Raw genomic sequence first — 23,645 nt, 5'->3', positions numbered from 1 at the left:
AAAGTTATTATCCGATCTGTATGAAATTTATATGCATCATTTAGATTAGTAAAACAAAGAAGCTTATTAAATTTCAGCAATTTCCGTAATTACGTCTAGAGTTATGGCCCTTGTTTCACTTTGTTGAATCTTTTGAACGCTCTAATGACAACATTCATCATCCGATCTGTTTGAAATTGATATGCATCATTTAAATTAGTTTAAGGAAGATGCCTATTGAATTTCAACAATTTCCGTTAATTGCACCAAGAGTAGTGGCCCTTTTTTCACTTTGTTGTACCTTGTGAATGCTTTAATGACAAAAGTTAATATCCGATCTGTATGAAATTTATAGGTATCGTTTAAATTAGTAAATCGAACAAGCCTATTGAGTTTCAGCAAATTTCCATTAATTACATCTAGAGTTATGGCCCTTGTTGCACATTGTTGAATGTTGTCAGCAATTTCTGTCAATTACTTCTAGAGTTATGGCCCTTGTTTTACATTGTTGAACCTTGTGAACGTTCGAACGACAAAAGTTATCATCCGATCTGTATGAAATTAATATGTATTATTTGAATTAGTAAAACGAAAAAGTCTGTCGAATTTCAACAATTTCTGTAGATTACTTCCAGAGTTACCGCCCTTGTTTTAGTTTTTAGAACCTTGTGAACCCTCAAACGACGAAAATTATAATGTCATCTGTATGAAATTGTCTATTAAATGCCCCCTAATTAAAAACAAAAGAACAAATATACGACAACTCGATTGTCGACCGCTCGGATGATTTAGCTGCTGTGGGCGTATGTTTAGTTGCCTGGCAACCTATCTTTTAATTAAAAATCCGACCGACGTTTGGGCCAATTTTTTTAGGCCAAAAAACCTTAAACACTGTTTTTGGTTTTTTTTTTAGTCTTCCTAATAAAATTTATCTTATCTATATTAGGGCCTACGAAATATCAGATGATTGCCAAGTACATTATTACACATGCTTATTTAACAATTTATTTAAATTCCTCCATTTATAATTAATTAACTGATTTTATCATCATTATCGGTAAATCAATACTATTTTACGGCAATAGTGAGAAACACGTGGATGTACAGGCGTGCAGGATTCCAAATATGGTAACACAAATATCTTGTAGAAGATGCTGGAAGCAGACGAAATATGATCGGCTTAAAGGGGGATAATTCTTTAAATTGAGAATATTGACCTAGTTTATTTATCCAGTAACTTTGTTGTAGAAAGGACATAGGGAAGTTGTCTTGGATAACCCCGACTATTCTACATAGAGAAGTCGAAGGTCTTTGCAGACAAATTCCACTGGTAAGTGAAGAACAATTCAGTTTTCTTTCCTTGTAAATACTCGCTATGTCTTTTAAAAGTTATTCAATAATATAAAGCCATTGCCTGTATTATAAGCTTGATGATATAAAACGTATTTAAATAGTTATTTTATTGCATAGCATAGATTATGTAATATAAAACACAATCTGTGTGATATTACAATATTAATAGTTAAATACTTTATAGTTCACGGGTTGTTATTGAAGATAGTGACAATCTTAGGATAATATTTCACCAACGCAACGAACACAATGTCGAAGAGGTGATAAATTATAGTGAAATCTTTTTATTAAAATAAAGGATATCATGTGGATGGTATAGGTTCAATAATTATTGATAATTCAGGAGTTATTATTGAAGACAATGTCGATAATTAGGATACATGTTAAAATTGGGGATATATATGTGAAATACATATTAAAAAAGGATGGATGTTGCCCATTGTAATCAGCATTACTACTTTCCAATCTATTCTTAATTTTCTCGTATGGTATACAGACATGTATGTCAAATGGTAAAATTTTGTGCTCGTATTTTCATTGATAGTCTGAACCAGATAGCTAACAAAAATGAAAATCTTTTGAATATTACAAATGTAAATAGAGTGAAATAAATTTGTATTTAGGTTGAAATAAGGTATTAAATTTAGCTTATGATCAGGACCTGTATTCAGTTTACATGTACTTGAAAGTAATTAATCACATTAAGGTACATGTACAATTTCATCTTAAATCTAACATACTCTCTTAATCTTAACGTGACAGTATTTAATTTTAAAAAGTTAAAAGAGAAAATGTCATCAAAATTGAGAAGACTTACCTTTATATTTAAAGGAAATCTTTGAAATTAGTATTCAATTGATAACTTCAAAGTTGGTTCAATAGTCACCATGGTTAGCAATAACTCATGCTACACATCAGTAGTAATAACTGATATTTCCTCAGCATTTCAAAGACATAGACTATGTCATCCCACTCTCCACAATTCAAGAAATTCAATCAGAAATATTGATGTAGTAGCAGAGAATAATTGATTGTTTAGAACTTTTCTTTTTTTTTTTTTACTTTGCCTCACTCCATCCTCTCTCTAAACATCACAGAAAAGACAATTTGTCTAATTCAGTTTACAGATATTTAGTAAAAAAAACCAAAATTTTATTCTTGTTTTAAGTTAAATTATTTTTATTTTTAAATAAAAAAAAAAATTGTATCCTCCCATGGAAATCTATGAAGTACATTGCCGAATTCAAGTACACTGTATGGCTACACATAGCTGAAATGTTCACTGCTTTGGCACTCCATAACATGACAAAATATTTATCCTCCTGCTTTCTTTTTAGGTGTTATTTAGTTGGCAAACTTTGAAGTGAAATGGAAACTCCCGCAACTTCTCTAAATGGTGTGGAATCAAATCCATCAAAAACAGTTGAGGAAGAAAAGGTCTGCCCTGTTGTAGAAAGAATTAGTCTTCCAGAGGAAAAGGGAGAAAATGAAGAACCTGAAGAAAAAGAAGACATTAAGAAGGATGTGAGCAAACAACAAAATGAAATTGATGAAAGTGAGTTAGAATTTCCAAAAGTTGATGTGGTGGAGGCTGTCAAGGTCGCTATTCAACAATATGATAATGTTGATAATGTCAATGCAGTATTTTCAGCATGTAAAACTGATTTAGAAAGATTCAGAGTTTTATATTCCAACCCTGTCATTTACGATGCAGTTGAAATAAAAGAAGATTTCATAATTAAAGATTTAGAAATGGCTAAAAAACTTAGAACTGATGGCAATGAGAAGTTTAAAGCCAAACAAAATACTGCTGCTCTTGCACTTTATTCAAGAAGCATAATAATGGCTCCTCTTCCAAAAGACGACAATTCACCAGAACTCTCTTTAGCATTTGCAAACAGATCGGCAGTTTTGTATCATTTAGAAAAATACATTCTTTGTCTACAAGATATCAAAATGGCCCTGAAGTACCAATATCCAGAAAAGTTGAAATACAAATTATATGAAAGGAAAGGCAAATGTTACTACTATCTGAGACAAAAGGAAGAAGCCATTACAGCTTTCGAGGATAGCATGGAACATTTAGAAAATTCAGGATTCGATCAAAATAAAAGTGAAGCAATAGAAAATGACATTATCAAACAAGTAATGAAAGCTAGAAAAATAAAGAATTCTGTTCCCTTGACAAAAAAGGTTCAAGATTTTAACCACAGCCATGGTACAGTGCCCAGAATTTGTAATCCCAGTCATGAAATACCTTGTACATCTGACTCGTTAGTATTGAAATATTCTCCAGATCGCGGGCGAGGTATATACACAACAAAAGATGTTGAGGTCGGTGAACTTCTTATTTTTGAACAACCGTATGCCTCAGTTGTCTTGGAAAGTTATGATCTAAGTCATTGTTGTAACTGCTCTAATCGTGTTTTTGCTCCCATTCCTTGTGAGTACTGTAGTGGCATTATTTTCTGTAGTGAAGAGTGTCAGATTGAAGGTTGGAAGCTATACCATTTTGCAGAATGCAAAGTTCTTCAAACAATGCATAATACCGAATTGGGTCTTGGACATTTAGCTTTGAGAATGGTGCTGAAGGCAGGTTTACAGAACATACTTCAAAACAGCAAAAATTATCCAGAGAAAATCAAATCTGATGTGCTGAGAATGGGCTTTAACAAAGATGGCATTTACAGCTCAGATGATTATGATACTGTATATACCCTAGTGAAACACAGTGAGAAACGCTCTTTGGGTGACTTGTTTAAGAGAACAGTGATGGCCATTTTCTTGGTAAAGTGTCTTGAAAAAAGTCTGACAGCACAACCTCTTGCATCAAAATCTCATCTTCCTGAAAAGTGCATTATTGGCAGCCACATTCTGCGTCACATTCAAATGTTGCCATGTAATGCCCACGAGGTATCGGAATTAGATTATCGTCAATTTGACCTACCCAATTCACAAACTGTTGAAATTGGACCGGCTATTTATGCAACGCTCAGTTTGATTAATCATTCATGTGATCCAAATGTTGTGCGTCATTCATATGGGAATAATTGTGCTGTGCGTGCGATAAGAAATATTCCGAAAGGCACTGAAATATTTGATAATTATGGAGCGCTATCACCTCTGTGTTCGAAAAAGGACAGGCAAGAGAAGTTGATGTATCAGTATTATTTTAAATGTTCTTGCAAGGCATGCATAGAAAATTGGCCACTATACTTTAATATTCCCAGTGAAGTGCCTTTCTTCTATTGCGAAAAGTGTTCTGGTCCTTTGGTGGTACCCGAAGATGGCAAAACCCAACGCACCATGTGCGAAAAATGTAGATATGTACAGGATATGACACCGAAAATAGATGTTTTCATGCGGTCTGATGAAATCTTTACAAAAAAGTTAAAGGAAATAGTTAAGGGTGAAGTTACATCAGATGCTTTGGATGTTTTAACTGATCATTTACGAACCCTTGATAGACTGATTGTCAGACCATTTGCTGATTATAATGATTGTCAAGAGGCTATTAAACAATGTTTAAATCTTCAGGCCAATTGTAAGAAACGTGACATTTTTAATTGATTATGTGTTCCACCATATTTTCTAGTCAGAACTCAGAAAAAAAACTACTGTGGTCAATTATTTGGGTTTAGAGAGATTAACAATTAACAATGAATAATGACAAATATTCACGTTTTCATATAAATTACAGTGCACAATATCCCTCAACCTACTGTAATTGTAATGTATGTCAAAATTTTTTATAATAGTATTTATATTATTTATTCTTTTGAATTGTTGTCCCCCGCCTTTCGAAGAAAGCAGGGGACTATTAAAATGGGTTCGTCCGTCCGTCTGTCTGTCCGTCACACTTTTTGGGACACAATAACTCTCTTCCTAATTGAGCTAGAATGTTCAAACTTGGTGTATGTGTTTATTAGGTCAATGCCTTGATGGAGTTCGAAGATGAGCATTTTCCGCTTAGGGTAAGCAGAGATAAGCAATTTGATTGGTTGATGCTTTGGGACACGATAACTCTCTTCCTAATTGGGCTAGAATGTTCAAACTTGGTGTATGTGTTGATTAGGTCAATGCCTTGATGGAGTTCGAAGATGAGCATTTTCCGCTTAGGGTAAGCAGAGATAAGCAATTTGATTGGTTGATGCTTTGGGACACGATAACTTTTAATTGAGCTAGAATGTTCAAACTTGGTGTATGTGTTTATTAGGTCAATGCCTTGATGGAGTTCGAAGATGAGCATTTTCCGCTTAGGGTAAGCAGAGATAAGCAATTTGATTGGTTGATACTTTGGGGCACGATAACTCTCTTCCTAATTGAGCTAGAATGTTCAAACTTGGTGTATGTGTTGATTAGGTCAATGCCTTGATGGAGTTCGAAGATGAGCATTTTCCGCTTAGGGTAAGCAGAGATAAGCAATTTGATTGGTTGATGCTTTGGGAAACGATAACTTTAGTTCTAATTAAGTGAGATTGATGAAACTTGGTGTATAGATTTATTATATGAATACCTTAACTAAGTTCGATAATGAACATTTTTTGCTGAGGGTAAGCAGAGTGATAAGCAATTTGATTGGTAGAAACTTTGGAACACAATAACTCTCCTTCTAATTGAGGTAGAATGTTCAAACTTGGCATAGGTGTCTATTAGGTGAATGTTTAAACTTGATGTATATGTAGATGTTCATTAGGTGAATGTCTTGACTGAGTTCAATAATTAACATTTCGAGCTGAAGCTAAGCAGAGCTAATCGATTTCATTTGTCGATGGTTTGGGACAAGATAATCTTGATTCTATCTGATAGAGAGTGATGAAACTTAGTGAAAAAAATAAATGTGCGATTAATTAATATGTGTCATCTATTTATTTTGCAATTTCGGCGGGGGACATCAGCCTCACTGTTGGCTTGTGTAATTTACTTCTGGTTTACCATTTTACAAAGGAATTGGGTCACTTTTTTTTTGGATTAAAACAACTAAAACATCTGGTGTACAAAGATCCAAAATATGAATCTGAAAAACTAAGAAGGGTGTGTCAAAGGTCATTGGCATTTAGTAATGAGCTAGAATTACCCAGGGCACATGGTTGTGTCTTCTAAGCTCAAAGAAAGCATGCCACATGCTTTCATCTGTGAGAGGAATGGTGCTGTTTATATTTATCTCACAAATTGTCCAGATGCCCAGTCATCCTTCAAAATGTATTCTATGACTAACTGTTCACTTAAAATTACTACCTTTGATGCAGATTATTGACATTCTATTCTTTCATCTATTAAAATGCATAATCTGAAGTGCAAATCATTTTAATAACTTTAATAGGACATGAAGGAGGACCACACAGTATGCAAACAAATCCAATAAGACAAACCTACATACATTGCAAGGAATAAACAATAACATTACAATTTAAAGCACTGGCGTGAGGTTATTAAGGATCTGCAAGGGTTGAATTACTCCTTCAACTTGTCATTGGCTCGGCATCTGACACACTTCTAGGTTGACAAACTAGCTGCAAACCAGAATATCTGCCTATATTTGAACTTTACACACAGGATATTTCGCTCACTATCGTGTTTATTATTTCGCAACACTGACCAACTATTAAAAAAGTTTACAGCCCACTGATTTCCGCTCAAAGTATTTATGGGCACAGCATTGTTGGCACATCCACCGACGTTTTGTCACTCGAAATTGAAAAGCGTTATCATTTGTATCTTCCTCACAATCCGAAATATCCCAGTACATTAAATCCTTGTTAAACATTTTCTGCATAAATTCTGAACTTTGACTAGCTTTAATTAATTCTTTGTCAGAATCTTTTTCAACCGTATTTTCTACAAACTGACATGCTCGGATCAGTTCGTCGTTTGTCTTATCAACATTGCACATGCCAGTTTGTGAACACATGATTACTGAATATGCATTTCCAACTTACTTGTTTTCTTAAATTTGTCCTATGATAGATTTAACATTGATGTCGGTATGTAAAACAAATATTACCCTAATACCCTCGGTCGATATGTGAAATAACTTCCGGTCTTCAGATTGGTTATTTCACATTTCAAACCGCGATTTGGGTAATATTTATCTCATGTCTGCACACCAGGATATTTGTCTATTTTTGAACCATGTCTGTACACCAGGTTATTTGCCTGTATTTGCACCATGTCTAGTAATAATTATGTTATGGATAGATATTTTGTACCTAAATTTAATTTGTAAATGTAATATGTAAAAAAGTGTGTAGTCCTTAAAATTTGAGATGCGTTGAAACCTTCAAATGTGTGATGCTTTCTTTAGATTTGTTTTGTGTACAATTCTATTTTGTATAAAATTACTAACTGTTAAAAAGTTATAAACGATTTTCTTCCGTTATTTTTGTCCACAGCCCTTTGAAGAAACCAGGGGACTATAAATAATGGGTTTGTCTGTCACACTTTAGGAGATACAATAAATCAGTTGAAGGTAGAATGTTCATTAGGTGAAGCTCAATTATGACCATTTCCCTCAAATTCCCTGCGCAGGCTAACCAGTAAACCAGATATAAGCGGTTTCTTTTGTTATACTCTAATCGGGGAATGGCACCTAGCCTGGGTGAATATGTATTGAATTGGCACCTAGCAAATATCCACATAAGTTTTACAACTGGATATAAGTGCTCAAGCCCTAGTGATTTCATTTGAAAGCACTAATTTTGTTTCGGCGGACACTTGAATTCCAGACCACTTATTTACTGTGGAAAAGGAAGGGACATCATCACCTCCCTGGCAATAATGTGCTCAATCTTCTCACGAGAGATGCCCACAACACTTCTAATTTGTCAAGTCATCACCATGTCATGCACCCAGGTAATGTATTCTTTAATGGTTGCTGTTTATGGCCTTACAGGACGTGGGTCATAGTCAAGACTATCTCTGCCACACTATACTTCTATAGGAAATGGAAGGGACATCATCCCTTAAAGTCGAGACCATGTCGGCAAGTATCCGTTTTGGGGTTAGACCTTTCAGCTGCAGGTACTTGATGGCTGCATTATAGCCAGTTTGTCAATTTCTGGTGATTTCAATGGGAAGGTTCACAAGATGGTTTGGTACGAAGACAGTAATAACACTACAGTTGCAGTTCTTATGTCTATGATTCATTCAACGATTGTACTTGTTGGTAGCAAAAGTTTGTTTCAACCAATCGATTTATCCTTTTCATACTTAGAACTTTTCAGCCAGCACTTGTATGTATGCTTTTCATGAAAACATAGCACTTATTCAAAAGTTTCAGAGTAGTCCGCCACAACCTCAGCTGGGGTGGCGACACAGAGGTTGGGAACCCAGGGTTTAAGAGAAGAAAGAGAAATGGGATTGTTAAATCCCCTCTCCACAAACTAGGTCATTTCGGGACTAAGATTTGGTTCAATTTAATTTCAATAACTTGCATGAGTGTAGGGGTCTTTAGCAATGGGAGGAAACCAGAGGACCTGGAAAAAATCGATGATGTTGGAGAGGCATTCCTACTACTTTTCATGTACAGGCAGAGAATCAAATACATGCCACTTAATTCAATGACAGAACATATGATCCAAAACACTTGTGTTAAACCATTTGCCCACCACTCCACCTCATTTGTTTTAAGAACAGAAATAAAATTACGAGGATGCATTGGATATTTTTCAAATTAAAAATATTTCATTTAAAACTTTATTAAGTATGAGAAATGACCAATTTACATAAAATATACCAATTTTATATGTATATATGATAAAATGAAATTAAATTTTGCATACTGATTGATTATTTTCAGTTCTATATATACAAAAATTCTGATATAAAGGAATACTCTATATCAATAGAGAAAGCTAAAAGACTTATTTTATTTTAATTAAAAAGCTTTATATAATCTGGCTTTCTGCTCTTTTTCACCTTTTGATCTTCCAGGTTTTCAATTTTTAGACACTGATCTAGATCTGCAAAAAAAAAAAAATGATTTTTTTAAATTAAAACTTTTGGTGGCAATTGTCACCTTTATTACAATACAATAATCAATACCAATAAGTTGAGAGATATAAATACATGAAGTAGAACTTAGAAGGGCTTTTCCACCCTTTTTTTGAAGCACTTGACCAAAACAGTATCACATTATAAAATCTGTCTTTTCATGTCATTAATTTGCCGATACACAAAAGGAGAAGATAATAAATGTAGTGTTCACAAGGAATATGGCTGAGTTTACAAAACGAAATCTGAATTGTACTTAAGAATTAAAAGTAGTTTTCTGCTGTATTTGCATTAAATGGTGTTAATTTGAATTTTGAATAATTTCTCCAATAAACAGGAAAGTGATAAAATGATGAAAAATCAGCAGTTGCCAGGCAAGATACGCCCACATTTTGATAGAGATGAAAAAACCTCCCAAAAAACCACGATTTTTCGTACAATCAGGGGCCATAATCCAAGAAGTTATGGTCTGATGCACTAATATTGAAAGCAATCTGATCAAAGTATACATCTATGTTTCGTTTCGTTTTTTTTTTTATACTTTCGATGACCCAGATCTGAATGGTTGTCGTGGAAGTTCGCCTCAGGTTGTACAAGCAGCTTTTGACCCTATGACGTCAGATATTGATTAATCAATCGGCGTTAGACGTTTCTAGTGGTTTACCCACAGATCCGTGCACATATAGTTTCATTGGCTAATCCCTCACGCCATCCAAAACGCAGGTTATATAACAACTCTTCAAGATCCTAGTGTAGTACAGACAAATAAACCGAAATTTTGAACTATAAATAAACGAAACGAAATAATATCTGGGTTTTAATCAGATTGAATCAAAAGAGACCGAGATCTTTGGAATATAAAGATATATTTTAATTCTTATCAAAATCAGAGAGAGAGAAATGGGTTTTAAAGTCCACTCGACACAAACTAGGTGATTTCGGGACAAACATATGGTTTTAATTTTATTTCAAAAATTTGCTTGCGCATAGGGGTCTTTAGCAGTGGGAGGAAACCAGAGGACCCTGAGAAAACCCACGAGGTTGGACAGGCGACCCTACTCCTTTTATCAAAATCAGACAAACATTGTGACCTGACTTCTAGAGATCATCCTTGTACACAATTTGTTGATGCAATTTTGTTTCAATTTAAACGGTTTTAAAATCTGATAAAAATTGTGTCCTCTAGAGCTAGTAGAGGATCAACAAGCTAAAAAATTGATTATTCGTACGATCAGGGGCCATAATCCAGGAAGTTATGGTCTGTTATGTGCAAATATCCAAAGGAACTGAGATCTCTGAGATATAATCATATATTTTAAGTTTCATCAAAATCGTACAAAAATTGTGACCTCTAGCAGGTCCACAATCTTAGTATTACATACTTTTACACAATTTGCGTTCAAGAGAGCGGCCTTTTTGGCGGGCAGTTATGGTCCGATTATTACGAAATTCGACCACAATCACCGTCCAGGTGTAACGATGATGTTGATGATATACTTAACCGATTCTAAAAATTGTGACCTGTCGAGGGTCAACAAGCCAAATGAAAATTGTGATTTTTTCGTACAATCTGGGGCCATAATCCAGGAAGTTACAGTCCATATGTGCTAATATCAAAAAGAACCAAGATCTTTGGGATATAAACATATGTTTTAAGTTTCATCAAAACTGGATAAGAATTGTAACCTCTAGATGGTCCACAACCTTGATATTACATACTTTAACACTATTTGTGTGCATGGAGCGGTCATTTTGTCCGGCAGTTTCGGTCAGATTTTCACGAAATTCAAACTCAGCCATCATACTGGCGTATCGGTGATATATTTAAAGGTTAATTTAAATCGGATAAAAATTGTGACCTCTAGAGGGACCACAAGCTAAAAATGTGATTTTTCGTTCAATTAGGGGCCATAATCCAGGACGTTTCTGTCTGTCTGATATGCGCGAATATCGAAAGGAACCAAGATCGTTGGATTATAATATATATTTCAAGTTTCATCAAACTCGGATTAAAATTGTAATCTCTAAGAATGTCCACAAGCTAAAAACGTGATCTTTCATACAATCAAGTTTCGTCAAAATCCGATAAAAATTGTGACCTGTAGAGTGTTCACAAACAAATTGTGGACTGACAGACAGGGGCGATGACAATATACATCCACATAAAAATGTGTGCATATAAATATAAACATTACCTGCTTCTACTTCTGCTAGCACTAGGAGTTCTTGAGCGACGACTGTATTTTCGTCTGTCATTACTTCGGCTTCGGCTTCGACTTCTAGACCTACTTCGAGATCGGTTTCTGTAAATGGTAAAAGAAATTCAGTTACAACATTCACAAAATAAATATAATTAACTGTCGACTCCTGTGTAAAATAAATTCATTTAATCTGTCTTCACTGATATCAATACAGTAAAATGGTGTTCTAATCAAAAGAATAATATTAATTACTGTAATTTAATTTGGTATAAGAATAATATTGGCACCGAGTTTTAGATTACAGGTTTTAGATTACAGAGGCTTACTTTAACTTATTTGTACAATGTAGCGGACAGACACAACAAACTACTGTATGAGGTCTACTTCTGATTTATTTGTACAATGTAGCAGACAGACAAAACTAACTACTGTATGTAATATTTAAAGGGACATTTTGTGGAAAAATTGTACAACCATTTAATCTTTGGATACAGTACTTACACTCATAAAGGAATTTTGAAATAGTATACCGGTAGCTTGATTTAACTTTTTTTTGCAAATCGAAATCAGTTTTGGGTTTGTAGAATTAAGCTTATATTTTAAATAAACAAATGAAAAAAATTTCATGGAGAACAATCCCAAAGTAATGTACGCATAGAAAAAAATGTAAATAGGGTTGTTCAAAAAGTCATATTCTTGTAAAACAAAATGTACATGAACCAAAGTTTATTTTCCTATCTAAATGAACTAGACAATATTCCTCCCAATTATTTCCTTATTCAACACCAATCTCCACATATTCCTTAAATTTTGTTGGAACACTCTAGCAATTTATTGGCAAAAACTGGTATATTTAACAGCAGATATGCAGATAAAAAGAAAAATACTGAAATTACAATTTAATTGGATTTGTACTTCACCAAGTTTATTAGCTACATATAATACACTAACATGATCTACATATCCAGATAGATCTCAAGCATTACTCATTGTTAGCTTATTTCTGTAAGCTTATTCTCTACTTGCCAAGATATAAACGAACCCTTGATTAATTCTGTAATCGAGAAATACCAATGAATGCATCAGAGGAAAAGATCTACCTATCCTCCTAAATCGGCTTACCAATATTCACATTAAATTAGAATTAGAAATTCTAACAATTTAAGCTCATACTTATAATAATATCGTTGAATAATGACCATTGTTTATTTCTCAGCAATGTCACTTAGTGTAAACAAACGTTATTTTGGTTGCCAACTAATTTAAGAAATAGAGCTTTCAAACATTTTATTTGAAAATTGTGGAATTCAGTTGGTTATAAGATGATCATAAGAGTATTCTACGCAAAAACAGGAATAATTTTAATTAGATCGAACTCGCATTATAACAATAATGCCAGAAAATGACTTATCGGAACAAGAAATGACCAGTGTGCACTATACTGCTGAGGGCCTTTATTCACAATAAACTTAAATCTCTTAAAAGCAAGTGTATAAATGGAATGAAAGGGGTTTAACTTTTGTGCACCGACTGGGTTAATGAAGACAGGAGCAAGTCTATAACTTTTATTTGGATTTTAACAATAATACAATGTAGTAGAAGCTCACAAAGTACTGACTGATCATTACAAATGATTTTAAGAGTTTAAAGTCTCTATGAACAAATGCCCTGACGTCATCAATCAACATGATAATGAGCCACAAGCGAAAACAAAATAATGGTTCAAAAGAGAAATTTACTTAATGTATTGATTTCTTTTAAAACACACAAAATATTTTTACTTTACCATATTTCTAATTCACTGTAGAAGCTTTTATACAGAATGATGCCGTTATATGCACGAAGCTGACATATCTTTTGTTTACTGAGACGAAAGATGGCTGGCTTCACATCTCAGGAAATTTAGATGTGCTCAGTTTGCTCTGTTCCATAGGGATGATTTTGTTTCCAAAAGTAATGATGGCTGGCAACATTTGTTGCTTTAATTCTACAGTGGGGATGATATAATCGAGGTGTTGCTATCTTAAGGGACGAATCAAAGATGGCTGAACATGTGACGAACAACTTAAATGTTGATTGGCCAGTGATGGTTGACAATAAACTCGTGCAGGAATGCAAGGTTTCACATATCCTCATATCAAGGGTTGACATTTTTAGTCTGCAATGCAGGGATGAAATATGTAAATTCCTCAAGAATATCTCACTAAAATTCATACATGTGTGTACTTTAAATAACAGAAAATTTAAATCAGCAGAAATAAGCTTATAATAATTAAGTTTTTGCAAGGCCTGGAGCTATAGAAACTTTTTTTTATTTAAAGGCTTACGAAACACAATTTTCTAAAAAATACTTTCTTCTTAAATTATTTCACTATCAAGTTAATAAATTATACAATTAAAAAAAACTAAACAATTCATCTCTTGAGCACTTACCCTTTCCGTTGTTTACAATCATATGCATAATGACCACGACCATTACATTCATAACATCTATCATCTGGATTGAAGTTTTTACGAGGGCCTCTACTTGATTGACTCCCATCCCTTCCACCATCCCTTCCACCACCTCTGCCGCCGCCTCCTCCACCCCGATATCCTCCTCGAAGCCATGGTTTAGGTCGTACTTTTCCGCTTGAATGTTCAACTCGTACCCTCACCCCACACATAGTTCTACAAATATATGTTAATACACTTAAATTCTGTCTGTACCGTATCATGAGTTCCATCACCATGACGGTTGTAAGCTTACATGCCGGTCAAGACTGATGGCTACAGAAAATGACTGACTAGCGTATTTTTCGAAACCTGATTTTCAAACATGCCTACCATCGACCTCCGCTAGGTTACCATAAAATTCTACAGTCTGCACAGAACAATGCACACATATAGAAGCCATATAATCTCATGATTGGTGTTATAGAGTTGTATATATAGTTGTCATCATATTATACCTAGTGTTGTATTGATAATTAATGACGAGTGTCAGGTGAGAATCTTAAATCCTCAACAATGTGTTGGGAGAAAAATGTGTTTGAATTTTTTTTTTACAGCTGTATTATGGCTAGATTAGTAAACTTGATTAAAGAAAGATAGGTTGCCAGGCAACAAAACATACGCCCATACGCTAAGTTGTCCAAGCATTCAACCAGGGTTGTCACGACGCATATTTTTTCTTTTGTCAGTAATAAAATATCTACAATATAGTCAAATCTGATTTAGAGTAACAACTCATTAAGTAATTATCAGAAATCATTAGAATTGGTTTGGTATTTAGTTCTGCCCAATTCTAATGATTTAGTATACAAAACATTGTATATCTTGGATTTAGCCTTTCGAGTTATCGGAAATCATTGAAAATCAATACTTGTTTGTCTCAAGACATTAAACTATGTGTATAAAATTAAAGTCAATCGAATGATAACATCCACAATATTTTTCAAATTAATCAAGGGCCATAATTCGGACAATATTTATCGAAAACCATTAGAAATCAATAGGATTCGTCATCTTATGACCTTATACAGAGTGTACAAATTCAAAATCAGTTAGATGATAACTTTGGTCTCTTAGAGCATGGGTTCCATGTTGGCCACATGCTTGTCAGGACCGAGGGCTATTTTGCATGCTGGAAAAGTAGTGCATTTTTGAAAGATAGGTTGCCAGGCAACAAAACATACGTCCACAGCAGCAAAATCGTCCAGGCAGTAAACACGAGTTGTCGTATATTTTTACTTTTGTCAGTAATGAAACATTTATAATACACTAAAATCTGAATAAGAGTAACAACTCATTAAGTAATTATCAGAAAATCATGGGAATCATTACTAACGTTTAGTACACAAAACATTTAATATCATGAATTTAGTTGTTCAAGTTATCAAAAATCATTGAAAATCAATATACTTGTTCGTCTCAAGACCTTAAACTCTGTGTATCAATCTAAAGTCAATCGAAATGATTCTATATAGGCGTAAACACAGTGTATAAATATAAAATTATGACCTGATGACCTTAAACACAGTGTATAAATTTAAAGTCAATCGGATATTAACTTTAGCCCCTAGAGCGTCCACAAGATTGTTCAAAGTGATCAAGGGCCATAACTCTGGCAGTAATTATCGGACATTGTTGAAAATCAATAAGATTCTTCGTCTCATGACCTTAACCACAGTGTATAAATTTTAAGTCAATGGTCAATCGGATATTTACTTTAGCCTCTAGAGTGACGCCCACAAACTTTTTCAAAGTGATCAAAGGCCATAACTTTGGCAGTAAATATTGGAAATCGCTGAAAATCAAAAAGTTTTTTCACCTCATGACCTTAAACACTGTGTATAAACTCTGTATATCAATCGGATATTAACTTTGACAAAACCGATGACTATAGTATATACAACAAGATTTCAATGTGGGCGTATAAAAATGACAACTTACGTCCCATCTAATCCACGAACAGCATCTTCAGCATCTCTGTGATCTTCATATTCAACAAAAGCAAAGCCAGCTGGATTCCTTGCCACCCAAACATTCCTCAATCTACCGTAATAACTAAAATGCCTTTCTAACTCTTTTTCTGAAGCATCTCTGGGCAAATCACCAACGTAGATCTTATTTGCAACATCTCGATGCCGAGACATTCTGTTTTAACTAAAATGAAGAAATTTGACAAAATCTGTGAGATAATAGTACAAGGAAAGATTAATCATTGTGAACAATAGCTCAATTAATCCAGAAATAGGGTGTGACTGAAAGTGACAGGGTAAAATAAATGCTCCACCACAGCTGTGTCAAAGACATGCAATGAAACAAAATTTAAAGTCAAGACTTTTCTGTACCAACCAGGCTAACAACAACAGACATATGTCATACAATGTGCAACGAGGGAAATTGTGCCACATATTCTGGTTTCGGATCCCACCAATATGAACTGGGGAAATCATGCCGGAATATCCTGAGGAACTTTCTCTGCCAACAACTGGAGCGAAACCAGGAATTCTGCATTGCTAAACCACTGGGGTTCCTAAGACTATGTTGAAGACATATTCAATGAGTCAGGCCAAGTCCACACACAGAGGTATCTTCCATTTTCAAATGAAACTGGAACTCGAGAGGAGTATGGACGTTTTTCGTTACGCCAGGTCACGCATTGTCACATCAACAATCAAATTACACCATGAACTATTCAGTATAGTAAAATCCAATACCTATATAAGTGGAAAAACCTGTTATTTAGAATTCTTAATAAAACTGAAAGTTATACTTCAAGACTAAATTTTTTGATATTAGTTTTTAGTCAATGTCAGGTTCATCCTGTATGCAAAGGCTAAGGGACATTGAACGGTTAGGTCACCAGACAGTTGGTTAAAACTTAAAAGTCCAAAAAATTTCAAAGTTAAACCAGAAGTAAACGAAATTGAAATTAAAAAATTGGCTCCCTAAGAATTGCTGCTATTTGTTGTAAGTTCAAAACAAATTTTTTTTTTGAAAATTGGAATCAAAATGGTGGCTGAATATCATTTGAAGGTTTTTTGTAAAATTCAATATGGTTGAGAAAGGGTTGAAAATGTTATGGAACAAGGTCTCAGAAAATGAAAGATAATATCTGGGGCCAACACCACCATATTTCACTTTTTGTCTATTTTGAAAACTGAGAGAACTATTCATGTTTGGGGACAATTGGAAGGCCTCGGTAATTTCCGAAAGTCCACGCACATGCACATGCACTGAATATAATTAAAGTTTTCATAGAATTGTCCTCAAATGGGCTGGTTTGTGCTTAGTCAAACTCAACACTACTTTATTTGATATCAGTGATCGAATAAGGGTTATTTCACATTCGCAATAGGTTAAAGACACATCTTACTCAGTATTTTACGGTTGGCAGTCTAAACAACAGCTAATAGCAGACTGTAAGTTGAAACAGACAATGGGGTGTGGGATGATCAAGCGCTCTACAGAGTTGTGTATCAGAAATTGATAGCCTTAAACACTGTCAACTGTGTATAAATTTTAAGTCAATTGGATATTAACTTTAGCCTCTAGAGTGCCCACAAGCAATTGTGGACGCCGGCCGGATGGGGGTGATGACAATATATGTGGTCGTATGAAAATGAAAACCCAAAGAAGATCTGTTGAGAAATAACCGAGATATGGGCAATCTAAGAGTATTTTTCGTCTCATCCATAAAACACATTATCCTGTTTGTCAAAAATGACCCCATTTTATATTTCATAAATAGAGCTACGGAAGCCAACCACATCTACGTCGGCGGAATATTTTCACCATGTACAGTTTTGGCAGCAAACTCTGACAAAAGATCATAGAGAGATGCAAATGCCTTCCTCAATGACAATATATATCACCAATATTGTATCACTTTGATTAAGTTGATTAACAGAGGCAAGTCTCTAAGTCAATTTCCGTTATCATTCAGTCTTTGACTTGTTGGTCAATTTAAATCAACATTGATGTTGTTATCTTAGCGTGAAAAGTTGGACATCTGATATCCAATCTTTAAGACAAAATGAAAATTTTAAAATTGGCACACGAATGGCGTGACACAATGCTTTCGAGCACCATTTGTAATGAAGCAACTTGATGAACGAGGCTAATAATATCCAACAGGAGACGAGAAAGCTAGATCAGAGACAGTCCTGTACATTTTAGCAGATATGACGTCATATGGGTTTGGTTAAGGGTTAGCACCTACAGATTTCATCAGTCTCGAGATGTAAACAGGACTAGCGCTAACCCTAACCCAGGACCAAGCCTAACCCTTACCCTAACCTACAATCCAGATACATATATGACGTCATACACTCAAGAACAGTCTCCAATCTAGCGTTCTCCACAGGAGACTACTACTGCCAGCGGTGTACACAGGAATAACCAGACGCCAAAGACTCATTCAGTTGGAACACTTTGTGTATTTTGTCAAAAATAACTGATTAGGAATTACAGTAAAAACAGAAACGATTGAATGTAAATCAGTATACATTCAATAGGGTTGGGCGATAAAAATCATTGACAATTTTATTATATCGGATTTATTTAAAAATATCGAAAAACCGGTATATCGTGATAACCAAAATTATTGCGATATGATAATTATCATGTCCCAATATTGATGATAATATGCTACATCATACGAAGTTGAAATTGCAATGTGAGAGGTCATGATTGATGCATCATGCAAGGATTCGTAATCGAGGAACAGTTGTTTGGCAAGGTCAAGGTTGGACAGTAACGTATTTCTTGGGGTATAAGTCAAAAAAAAAAAAAATGAGATCAAAAAATGTTTTTTCTCTGTAACCGTCACCCTACAAAGTACGATGTTGAGTGACATCATTTGCTAAATATCAAAATAATAGCACTCTCACGACAAAGTCAACGCACAATGTTCCGACTTTTGCTATTGTTATTCCAATACAAATACTTGTCGGAGTTTCTAATTATAGTTAGTTTAATTTTTTTAAAAATACAACCAACTTTCAATAAAGGCTAGAAAATGTCATTAAGATAGAATCTTTCTGCCGACAAGAAACATATCTCTCGTAATTTCTCGCAAGAATTCTACTTCGGTTTTCAATAAAAATTCTACTTTGAAAGCCCGTAATTATTTTTTTCATTGTCCAATCAATCAATAGACGCCTTCTATTTTATTTGATTCTATTGTTAGTAACACTGTGTGATCATCAGTCACGTGCGAATAGAAACCATGTATTGTCTTTGTATTTATCGGAGATATTGGAATAAAAAGAGGTTCAAATGAATCAAGAACAAAACTTACAATACTGCTCAGTTAGTCCTGCATTTAGCAACTAATTATTTTACATTATTTGACTTTTTTAGGTACATCGGTACAGTATTAGTAGACTAAGATAATAACACTACCGTAACTCGATAACAGATTACTGCCCGAAATGAATGAAAAAACATTTGTCTTGCACTTCACCGCTTCGACTTTTTATGGACGGAGGTCGGAAAAAAACAGTAAAATATGACGATTCAACTTATACCCCTCATCGACTTATACGGTATTTACCTCAGTTGCAACTGTCTTATAAATATCAAAAAGTAGATTTTCGAACCCTTCCAGTTATGTTTACGTGTTATTATTAATATTTTACTTTGACTAATATACAACATTCTATTGATAGAAATAAATTCATCCGTAAAAATAGCATTATTCAGTAGTACCAGCTGGTCTGACTCTAAGATTATAACTATAAGATAAAACTCCATCACAAACGTTACCAACAAAAATGTGGCATCAAGCGACGATTCTCAGACCAAGTATCCAAAATTTGACTTCTTAAGACACGTATAAATTATCACAATAATATAGTTTATCATGATATTTGTTAAATTATTATCATCATGCATCATGATATTTTTTTTTTCATTATGATATGATACCAACCCTAACATTCATATTACAAATACAATATTTCATGCACTGCGACCCATTTATGTCCATTTCTAGGTGCCAAAGAATAGAGATTTAGCTCCTTTAAAGAAAGACACTTTCAAGCCCAAGTGAAGAAAGAATGACTTTATTTTATCTAGGCCTATCTGAGATCTCCCGATAGCTACAACTGTAGTCTGTACAAGAAGTGAAGAACGTAAAAACGTTGAGATTCGGAGGGTTGAGAAATGAGAGATGAGGTTTGTTATCTAATCTCCCGAATATTTAATATATAAAATTAACAAGAGAGACTGAGGGCAATGTACAATTTTTTTTTCAAAACTAAAATTCATACACGTTGTCTTTGTATAAGCGGTATCTTCCTTTGATCTCTACAGCAAAAATAAGACTTCGATCAAAACTTTTATCTTTTCTTCTAATAATGGCTGTCTCTTCCCAGACTGCCACAAATTATGGCGCTAAGATCTTCCGGTGTAGCGTTTGCAGGGGTCAGATCTAAAGGCCGCCTGCAGATTTCGTCAATGTCACGAGATGTAAACAGGGCTTGGGCACAATCATAGAACTGTACTGACCATCTATGGGCACAATCATGATTGTTGTCGATGATTGTGTATTACTAGTATTAGGGTTAGAGATAGGTTATGTAAGCGCTACCCTGTTCACATCTCGTGACCATGACCAAATCTGGAGGTAGCCTTAATAATATTCAGACCTGGCCGTTTAGAGAGGTCGTCCCGGTGGTCTAAAAGCCAAGACCGATAGCAGCAGATTTCGTCGCTCATTTTATTATACGCCCACATTTTCATGTGGACGTATATTGTCGTCGCCCCCGTTGGACCGTCCGTCCGTCCACAATTTGTTTGTGGACACTCTACAGGTCACAATTTTTATCCGATTTCAACGAAACTTGAAATATAGCTTTATCTCCCTAAGATATACCATATTCTTATTTGCGTACGAGGAGCGGCCATTTTGTCTGGTAGTTTTAGTCCGATTTTCACGAAATTCTAACTCAACCGTTTTTAAGGTGTAACAGTGACATATTCAACCGTTTTTTTTTTAAATTGGATAATAATTGTGACCTCTAGCGGGACAACAAGCTCTAATCTCGATTTTTCGTACAATTGGGGGCCATAATTCAGGAAATTACGATCCGATATGCGCAAATATCGACGAACGGAACCAAGTTCTTTGGGTTATAAACATGCATTTCAAGTTTCATCTAAATCAGATGAAAATTGTGACCTCTACTCTAGAGTTTCCACAAGCTAAAAAAGTGATTTTTCGTACAAACAGAGGCATAATCCATGAATTGTTATGATCCGATACAAGCCATATATCGAAAGGAACCGAGATCTTTGGGAGATAAACCTATATTTTAAGTTTTGTCAAAATCGGATATATATTGTGACCTGTAGACGGATGGACAGGGGCGACGACAATACACGTCCACGTAAAAATGTTGGCTTATAAAAATGCCTATCAGTCCGCAATCGTGGTTTGAATAAGGTTTCCATAGCCCTATTCTTATCATTTGTTTCACTTCTGTTCCTATACACTTTTGCGACTGCGAAAATGTCAGATGCTGCCAGGTACAATCAATGTCGCCATGCATGAAATGGGGTTTGGCGTCCTGCTTTGCTGCACCAACTGGGATAATGAAGACAAGCATACTCCATATAGTGTGCTATGAGTTCAGTAAAACCTTGCAAAGTAAATCTATGGTTTGAATAAGCTTTCCATATTCTTATTATCATGTGAGATGAAAGAGAGAGGGAGAGAAATGAAGTTTAACGTCCACTCCACAACACACTAGCTTATTTCTGGACTAACACATGGTGCAATTTTATTTCAATAATTCGCTTGCACATAGGGGTCTTTAGCGGTGGAAGGAAACCGGAGAACCCAGAGAAAATGCACCAGGTTGGACAGGCAACCCTACTCCTTGTCACTACAGCCAGTTAACTCAATGATACCTAATGATACCAATTGGCCACCCAAGCCCCTTATTATCTTGTCTTTCACCTATGTATACACATTTGCCACCACGAAAATATCAGATGCTTTACCTAATTTTTTAATCAATATGTCGTTCTTGGTTTTCACTGTGGTGAATGTAAATTAAATGGGGTTTGACGTTGTACATTTCTGCATCAACCGGGATAGTGAAAACGGTGTGTTACTGTTATGGGGGGAATTTTGTCTGCCATGGGAGGCTTTTGGAACTTTGCAGTCACCAAATATTAACAAAAAGTGGTTGTGGCACCGTCCAAGAGGGGCAGATCATGCACAAAAACAAAAATCAATAGTTGCCGTCCTCAGGGTATAAGGAATAAGTATAGGCCTACCAAGTTCCAAGATAATACATTCAGAATTGTAGCCTTCAGACGCTAAACACAAAAAGTGGGCGTTGCACCGCCCCTGGGGTTGGGACATGCACCAAAATCAATAGTTGCTGTCCTTGGCTATAAGGAATACACATACCAAGTTCAAAGACGATCCATTAAAAATTGTGGCCTGCAGGCCATAAGGAATACACATACAAGGTTCGAAGACGGTACATTAAAAATTCTGGCCTGTAGGCACACACAGCCATAAAACAAATGGATGTGGCTCAGCCTCTGGGGGGCGGGCATTCACCAAAATTATAAGGATCATCCTTAGGGTATAAGGAATAGGTATGCAAAGTTTGAAAAGGATCTGTTAAGAATTGCGGCCTCTGGTGTAATAATGTTGATAATTCATTATATTTTTCTGGACATTTTCATTTCAAGATTTTAACTTCAAGACTTTTTGAAACGTAGAAAATATTTTCATAAGAGTTCAAATTCCAGATTTTTTTTAGATGCTTTCAGAAACCAATGAATTGATTTCTTTGTCGTGTAAAATTAAGAAATTATTTTTTAATTTTAATATTTAATGATATATAAAAGTTACCGATAAAACGCCGAAAATGAAACATAAAGTCAATTTTTTGTTTAAAATGTTGATTTTGTGCATGAAATGTTGACACAAGAATGTAGAAACAAGAATCATTAGTTTAGAATGTTGCGTTCGTGTCTAAAATGTTCAAACTGGAATGTAGAAACAAGAATCATGAATATTGTCCCATTTGGTCTTCCATAGGCGACACATAAAAAGAAAATGAGCGTAGCTCTGACCCTGGGTGTTGGGAATACACCAAAAACAATAAGGGTGGTCCTTATGGTATAAGGAATAAGTATGCAAAGGATCTGTTAAGAATAGCGGCCTGTCGACGACAAGCAAATACAAAAAATGGGCGGGGCTGTCCCTGGGGGTCGGGCATGCACCAAAAACAACAGGGATTATCCTTAGGGTATACGGAATAAGTATACAAAGTTTCAAGACAATCCATTGAGAATTGCTCCCTGTAGGCAACCCACAGACGGGCGGTCCACATTATGAAATTCGATGTATAAAAAGTAAGTTACCGCTTATTTTGGAGAAGTTAGGAATCTTAATTGGGGAGCTAAGAACTTTATTTTCCGTAGATCATAAATATAATCTTAGTCTGGGGTTAAGAAATATGGTTATTTCCTAAAACGTTGGCAGCAACTTTATTTTCCGTAGATCATAAATATAATCTTAGTCTGGGGTTAAGAAATATGGTTATTTCCTAAAACGTTGGCAGCAAATCTTCATATCTATTTATTACAAAATCTATTTCAAAA

At 34.9% G+C, this 23,645-nt stretch overlaps 2 protein-coding genes across 2 annotated transcripts; one reads left to right on the top strand and one right to left on the bottom strand.

Moving 5' to 3' along the window:
- Nucleotides 1–1,216: 1,216 nt before the first annotated feature.
- LOC126823923 (SET and MYND domain-containing protein 4) lies at nt 1,217–7,699 on the top strand. Its single transcript, XM_050552997.2, has 2 exons — nt 1,217–1,309; nt 2,670–7,699. Exon 2 carries the CDS (start codon nt 2,701–2,703, stop codon nt 4,900–4,902), a length of 2,202 nt encoding a protein of 733 aa, XP_050408954.1. The 5' UTR covers nt 1,217–1,309; nt 2,670–2,700; the 3' UTR covers nt 4,903–7,699.
- Nucleotides 7,700–11,515: 3,816 nt separating this feature from the next.
- On the bottom strand, nt 11,516–20,535 carry LOC126823931 (probable splicing factor, arginine/serine-rich 6). Its single transcript, XM_050553006.2, has 4 exons — nt 20,288–20,535; nt 15,960–16,172; nt 13,959–14,195; nt 11,516–11,627 (listed from the first exon to the last, which is right to left on the bottom strand). The coding sequence occupies exons 2-4, from the start codon at nt 16,160–16,162 to the stop codon at nt 11,516–11,518; spliced, it is 552 nt and encodes a 183-aa protein (XP_050408963.2). The 5' UTR covers nt 16,163–16,172; nt 20,288–20,535.
- Nucleotides 20,536–23,645: the final 3,110 nt, after the last annotated feature.

This window comes from Patella vulgata, chromosome 6 (genome assembly GCF_932274485.2).
Source record: "Patella vulgata chromosome 6, xgPatVulg1.2, whole genome shotgun sequence".
In the NCBI taxonomy this organism is placed as follows: Eukaryota; Metazoa; Mollusca; class Gastropoda; family Patellidae; genus Patella; species Patella vulgata.
The sequence above is the reverse complement of the archived record's forward strand: the minus strand, read 5'-3'. Positions and strand labels throughout refer to the sequence as shown.

Coding starts and splice junctions, on each gene's coding strand:
- LOC126823923 (XM_050552997.2), top strand. CDS start 2,701: ATGGAAACTCCCGCAACTTCTCTAAATGGTGTGGAATCAAATCCATCA.
- LOC126823931 (XM_050553006.2), bottom strand. CDS start 16,162: ATGTCTCGGCATCGAGATGTTGCAAATAAGATCTACGTTGGTGATTTG. Junction 14,196..15,959: donor GTTCGTGGATTAGATGGGAC/GTAAGTTGTCAT, acceptor ATATATTTGTAG/AACTATGTGTGGGGTGAGGG. Junction 11,628..13,958: donor GATTGTAAACAACGGAAAGG/GTAAGTGCTCAA, acceptor TACCATTTACAG/AAACCGATCTCGAAGTAGGT.